Source organism: Macrobrachium nipponense, chromosome 27 (genome assembly GCF_015104395.2).
Source record: "Macrobrachium nipponense isolate FS-2020 chromosome 27, ASM1510439v2, whole genome shotgun sequence".
Lineage (NCBI taxonomy): Eukaryota > Metazoa > Arthropoda > Malacostraca > Decapoda > Palaemonidae > Macrobrachium > Macrobrachium nipponense.
The window spans coordinates 42,773,063-42,780,562 of NC_087216.1; the positions used below are offsets into that span (position 1 = coordinate 42,773,063).

Consider the following 7,500-nt stretch of genomic DNA (forward strand, 5'->3'; position numbering starts at 1 on the left):
ATGGAAGATGGTGAAAGGGTATGGGCCAACGACCGCATCCTATAACGACCCGCTGAAACAAAAAGACTATACCTCTCCGGTGTCGTCCTCTGAGGGTAAATAGATGTTTGATGTGTGTGTCATGACTTTTTTTTGCAGTGTTTTTTTTAACAGTATAGTCAACCTAGTATACTTTCTTATGAGGTAGAGAAAGCACGTGCCCCCCCCCCCCCCCCCCCTGGTCATTCAGTAGGCTGCTGGGCATAAAATAGCATCGATAGTAACTTCTAGTTTCGAAGTATGATGGAGAGTTCAGGAGTTGGCTCTCCTCGCTGGAGGGTTGTTCCAGGAGATGCGGGGGGATGTTGGGAAGGTGTGGATGGAGAAAACTTGGGGAAGATTGCAAGGATGGGAACGGGAGGGGCGTCGGGGGAGGTTGGGGGGAGACGTTGGGGAAAGGTGGAGGAAACACGAATTCCTCACTTTCATGGTCAAAACCTTGGCGCCTGAGGTCCTGCCTCCTTTTTCTTCACTTATCGACCATCGTCGGGAGTTCTCCATTACTTGGCGTTTTACTTTGCTGATATTGTTTGGCTTTGTTTGATAGTTTGCCTTCATTTTTGTATTTCTGTTTTTCTTCTGTAAAAAGCCAGTTCTATTTTTTCCCTCCTTCACTTGGCCTTCAGATTTTATCGTTATTGTTTGTCTGTTTCTCTCTATTTCTCCTTCTTGGATGGATTTTTAGAAACGTTCTGTCTATTATATCTGTATTTCTATTTCTCATTCGTTTGTCCTTTATTACTGGAAAAGTTGGCTTTATGTATATATCCCAGTGTTCTTCTTCTTCTTCTTCTTCTTCTTCTTCTTCTTCTTCCCTGGCAATTGTTTAATGTTTCATGCTTTTCTATTTCTTAGTTATTCAGCAGAGAATTTTATTTAGATTCGACTTGACAATGATTCTTCTTTCCTTCTTCTCAAGATGTTTTGAAAAGTAAATTCAGTATTATTAGCCTTCAATCCTCTGGTCATCAGTTCTATAGCTAATGATGTCGCATTTCCCTTTCTTCTCCACTTTCATTTCCGAAGAGGCTCATCCATAGGATTCATCAAGTTAGATCCCTCGGACACTCTTCAGAGAGGTTTGTCTTGTCCTCGGAATCCAGGATTGAACAATTGCGAATTTTTTAGTTGCATTATTTTTCTGTCTTCTTTATACGTAGAATATTTTAGTCGTGACTCATCAGCATAGAGCATATAAATTCTTGAATATATGTTGAAGGAAGTTATCGCTGCGTACAAAGAAGTTTTGAAATCTAGGTTTGTATAATTTCATTATGATATAAGCATTAACATTTCGTAATAGTTTTTAACTAATACTGAAATATGGCATGTATTAATAACTGATATAATTGAGAGAAAGAAAGAATCTTTATTATGTTTTAGTGCAATTTCTTAGCATAGGCACCTTATACGTTTTTATTGTAATTATCTTAAATAAAGTGAAATTTGACAGTGAAATTCCTCAGTAAGCACTAAATGCAAGTTGTGTTGTCAATATGTTGTCAATGCCTCCACGACACGACAAGGCTGCAAGTGAGGCAGCAGCCCTCTAGTCCCATACCTCATTTCCACTCAGCCACGTCGCGTCTCATTCATTTCTCGTCTCTCCTTCCCTTCCAAATCCTCTGTCTCCGCCGGTTGTCTCCCTCCCCGTCATCCTCCTCCAGCGTGAGGCGGCGGCAGCAGCGACTCCTCGGACACCAAGGCCCTCCCCCTCCCAAACGAGCAGTGGGCCACAGTGCACCCCCAACCACGGGTCGAACAACACCACGCCAACGCACTCGAGGTAAGCCCAAGTACTACATATGGTGTCGGGTGTGTTTGTCTCGTAGTTCAAGTCTCTCGTCACTGACTCTGGTCGTCTTGCGTACTGGCGTTACTCTTTATGATTCTTGCCGGCGAGTGGCTGATGAAATGGCGGCGTCTTTCATAGTGTCCATGATTGCCTGCTCAACCACGGCGCAGTAACAGTGATGGATACGTTTTTTGGTTTATTATTAGCTGTTGTTTTTCTAATTTTTTAAGTTAACTTTTTATGGATTAAATTTCTATTTTATGAAAAAATTCTTTTTATTTTGGCAAGTTAACGTTTTTATGAACAACGTAATAAAACTTTAAGTGTATTTCTTCCGTATAAAATGTATTTCCTGTAATCGAGGTACTGGTATTGCAATAGAAATTTTTTCTCCATTTTTGCAGAGTATTAAGGTGGCCTGTTCATTACTCAAGATAATAAATGAGATAAAGTTCTCTCTTATAACCCTTCTAATGAGTGTTAAGATTTGTATAAATTGCTTTAAAACGTATATGCATTATAAATACTTCTTGTCAATAGATATTTTATTGGATATTTGTAATATTTTTAGAGAAGAAAAAATTTGCTTTACATGGTATGTAGTAGTAATAATAATAATAATAATAATAAAATAATAATAATAATTTTTTTTTCCTCTTTTTTTGTCTGTCATCCCATCCGACTGGGGTTCCGGGTTGTATCCTGTCTTCTTGGGAGTCCATCACTTTTCTCACTGTGTGTGCTGTTTCTAGGAGCCCACTCTTCTGCATGAGTCCTGGAGCTACTTCAACATCTAGTTTTTCCAAGTTGATTTCCTGGGATCTTGGGATTGTGCCTAGTGTTCGTTCCTATGATTATGGGTACAATTTCCACTGGCATATCCAATATCCTTCTTATTTCTATTTTCAGGTCTTGATACTTATAAATCCTTTCTCTCTCTTTCTCTTCAACTCTGGTGTCCAAAAAAAAGGTATTGCGAAATCCCTGAGTGAAGCTTTCTTCTAGATTTTTTCAATCAACGTCACGTCTGGTCTATTAGCACGTATCACCCTATCTATTCTGATACCTTATTACTGCAAGGTAGCTGGTGTTTCTTGTACAGGTTCCAGTGGAGGGCTTTTGCTACTGAATTGTACCTCTTTTTGTATTGGTTCTATGCAAGTGCCAGACATTCGCTTGCTATGTGGTTTATGGTCTCGTTTTTTCATATTACACTTCCTGCATATGGGTGAGATGTTATTCCCGTCCATCGTTCTTTGGACATCTGGTTATTAGGGCCTGGTCTTGTGCCGCAGTTAGTATTCCTTCTGTTTCCTTCTTGAGTTCTCCCCTCTGTAGCCCTTGCCATGTTTCTTCACTACCAGTTCTTTAGTCTGTTTCATGTACTGTCCGTGCATTGGTTTGTTGTGTCATTCCTCTGTTATGTTTGTTATTCTCCTGTCTCTGTATATTTCTGGGTCTTCGTCTACTTTCATCAGTCCTTCTTCCCATGCACTCTTTAGCCAATCGTCTTCAACGGTTTTCAGATATTGCCCCAGTGCTCTGCTCTCGATGGTGATTCAGTCCTCTATACTTAGTAGCCCTCTCCCTCCTTCCTTTCGTGTTGTGTATAGTCTGTCTGTATTTGCTCTTGGGTGTAGTGCTTGTGTATTCTCATGTGTTTCCTAATTTTCTGGTCTATGCTGCGGAGTTCAGCCTTCGTCCACTCCACTACTCCTCCGCTGCATCTGATTACTGGTACTGCCCATGTGTTTAAGGCTTTCATTATATTTCCGGCGTTGAATTTTGACTTGAGTATCGTCTAAAGTCTCTGCATATATTCTTTCCTGATCGTGTCCTTCATCTCTTGGTGTTTTGTATCCTCTCCTTCTATTATTCCTGGATATTCGTATCCTGTCTCATCTATGTGTTTGATGCTATTCCCACCTGGTAGCTTTATCCCATCAGTCCTTGTTACTTTGCCTTTTTGAATGTTGACCAAGGCACATTTTTCTATTCCAAACTCCATCCTGATATCCCCAGATACAATTCTTAGAGTCTGGATTAGGGTATCTATTTCCTTGATGCTCTTACCATACAGCTTGATGTCGTCCATGAACATCAGATGGTTAATTCTGTTGCCTCCTTTCTTGAGTTGGTGCCCAGTATCCATCTTCTGTAGTACTTTTGTCATGGGAATCATGGCTACTACGAAGAGTAGTGAGTACAGTGAGTCGCCTTGAAAGATCCCTCTCCTGATGTTAACCTTTCCTAGTCTTATCACAGAGCTTGTAAGTACTGTATTCCAGTTGCGCATTGTACTTTTGAGGAAGCTGATGGTTTTATACTCTGCCCATACATTTTCAAGCATTCTGTTAGCCATGTTTGTGGTATCATGTCGAAGGCTTTCTTATAGTCAGCCCATGCCATGCTTAGGTTGGTTTTCCTTCTCTTACTGTTCTTCATTACCATTTTGTCTACCAGGAGCTGGTCTTTTGCGCCCGTATACATCCTTCTGCAGCCATTCTGTTTGAGGGGGATGGTGTTATTATCCTCTAGGTAGTTGTATAGCCTTTCACTGATGATACCTGTTAGTAACTTCCACATTACTGGTAGGCATGTGATAGGGCTGTAGTCACTTGTTCTTGTCTTTTTGTACTAAGGAAGTTCTCCCTGTGGTCATCCATTTGGCCAGTATCCATGGACTTCATCAGGACCTGGGTCTTTCCAGTTGGGCATTTTCTTTAGTTGGTGCCTGATTGTGTCTGCCGTGATTTCGGTGAATCTTTGCTTTATTCTCCCCATTTCTTCTGCTTTGACTTCTTGGAGCCATGTTACATGTTTGTTGTGATACTCGATTCAGCTTCAGGAATTTCCTGGTGGTTGTCTTCCCCTCTTAGATGGCTGTATCGTCTTTTCTTGATGGTTCCGAAGAGTTTGTTCTGTTGTTATTATTATTATTATTATTATTATTATTATTATTATTATTATTATTATTATTATTATTATTATTATTTTTATTATTATTATTATTATTATATTAATAATAATAATAATATAATTAATTATTATTATTATTATTATTATTATTATTATTATTATTATTATTATTATTATTATTATTATTTTATTATTATTATTTCGAAATATAGAGATTAGAGTGAAAATAGATTTTAGAAGATCCTTTTATCTAAACAGACAATCGATAAACTCGGTGCGTGCCAGTGCATATTCCTATTTGGTAAAGTCAGATATTATACCATGAATGTAGCGCTAAGAGTATGAAATGAGAGAAGCGATAGACATCAGCTAATTTCGTCCTTGTGCAGAGGTTTAACCTTCAGTTTGACTTGTTTCCTTGTGCTAGTGTGGGTATCTGTATTTCCTATGTGTAGTCATTGTGTTAATGAGAGAGAGAGAGAGAGAGAGAGAGAGCGTGTGTGTTTTTGTGTGTGTGTGTGTGTGTGTGTGTGTGCGTAATGTAATGCCATTTCCCTATGCACACACGGTTGCGTGGTGTCATCTTACAAACAAATAAATGAAAATACGCCACGTACGTATTTGTATCGATAAATAACATATTTAGATATATATATATATATATATATATATATATATATATATATATTTATGTGATTAACGCAGGTTAGACTGGGAATATGGGACTTTATTCACATTTAGTTAAAGTATGTCCAGGATAATCGGGAATTTTACAGGTATCATGTATTGTCTATATTTCACATCATTAATGACTGAATAATAAAGTCCCTTGTCATCCTCTTGCATAAGTATACAGTTATTATTTTGACTAATACTCTTTTTTTTTTGCATCAAATGTATGGAATAGCTACTACGTTATCATTTGTGGAATGAAAACCGATATTTTTTAAAGTACAATAGTATCATTTTACCCAAAAAGATATAAAGTCACACACAATTTTTTTTATACATATATATATATATATATATATGTGTGTGTGTGTGTGTGTGTTTGTGATTAAAATATCACAATAGATGAACGTGACTTCATTAAAGCGCTTTCGTCTTTATTAAGACATGTATATATATAATTGTATGTATGTATATACAATGATGTAGTAGATTAAGAGCAGGAATATGATGAGATTCACATTTTGCTTTATTCCTACGTTCCGTGATAACATCGTCACAATTCAGGAATTTCTACAAAGTGAAATCCAATAAGGTAAAATAAAATAAGAGCTGATTATGAGATCCAATAGATGAAAAAGCTAAAACAATTTAAGGGTAAAATTACAACTCATAGATGTAAATTATACGCACACTTGACTCAAACTGAGTTTAATGAAAGTACAACAAACTGAAAGAAATTTAAGATATCTTGGCAAAATTATAAAGGAAACGGCTCCAGACAACCAAGACTTCAGCATTAAAGATAAAAACACACTAAAGGTAAACAACTTCAGGAGGTACAAAGAATGACAGAAATTCAGGCTAAAAACAACGGGACAGCAGAGGAATGGTTGTTTAGAATCGGAATTCGTAATTTGATGTTTCACGTTTCGAAAATCAATAGATCCTTGACTTCCTTTGTTTGGCCAATAATTTCAAAATCTCCATATTGGATGATTGTTTTAAATTGAATAATATGATTTCTTATATTGGAAGTTTCATGGTTAGATAGCCTAACCCAGTTCCACAACCAACCCCTCGATGGGAATTGTCTCTGACCCTTAGAAAACGCCGGGTATATCCTATATATTTTCCCATTCCACATCTGGTTCAAGTGTATTCATAAAAGACGGCCGATGTCATCAAATGGCCGAGTCTATCTTTAAACTTGAAGAGCGACCCAATGGTCTTTGGATTCTTAGGCATAAGCTTTAAATTTATGGCTCCAAAATATTTGTGTTTGATCTTAGTAAAATCCATTCGTAAATTGTCATTAAATGAATACAGTAAATTGGCATAAAAAAGGAGCTTGGGGACCTTAAGACACATAGGTTGATCAGAACACTCTTTATTGAGGAGTTTACTTAAGATTTTATAGAAAATCTTAGAAGAAAACCAGTTATTAGAGAATTACTGGGGGAGAAAAGTAATTTTATGAATGCACTTGTCCCAGATGTGATATGGAAAAATATATAGGATCTACTCGGCATCTCAGGACCAAGGCCGCCTCTCATCGGGGCGTTAGTTATAGAACTGGGTTGAGCTATGTAATCCTGAAATTTCTAATATAAGCAATCATATTCCATCCAATATGGAGATTTTAAAATTATTGGCCAAACAAAGGAACTGAACGATCTATTGATTTGGGAAACTAAACATCAAATTACGAATTCCGACCCTAAACAACCATTCCTCTTCTGTCCCGTTGGTTTTAGCCTAAATTTCTGTCATTCTTTGTACCTCCTGACGTTGTTTACCTTTAGTGTGTTTTTATCTTTGATGCTGAAGGCTTGGTTTCGGGAGCTATTTTCAGCTATACTTTTATGAATATCTGTCTTTTACCTTTGATTGTGTGTGTTGCTGTGTGTTTTATCTTTTTTGTAATTTTGCCAAGATATTTTAAATTTCTTTCAATCATGTATAATTTAGTGTACTCGTATTAAACTCAGTTTTAGTCAAGTTCTGCGTTTAATTTACATCTGTGAGTTGTAATTTTACCATTAAATTGTATTAGCTTTGTCATCTATTGGATCTCA

The 7,500-nt window shown here is 37.1% G+C and overlaps 1 protein-coding gene across 3 annotated transcripts in view; it reads left to right on the forward strand.

The window, feature by feature from the left end:
• Positions 1-7,500, forward strand: part of LOC135201055 (centrosomal protein of 104 kDa-like) — a 458,443-nt gene that overhangs the window by 432,435 nt on the left and 18,508 nt on the right. For all 3 annotated transcript variants that reach the window (XM_064229911.1, XM_064229913.1, XM_064229912.1), the window contains exon 14: positions 1,707-1,825. In XM_064229911.1, coding sequence (XP_064085981.1) covers positions 1,707-1,825 — 119 coding nt within the window. The remainder of the gene's footprint in view (positions 1-1,706; positions 1,826-7,500) is intronic.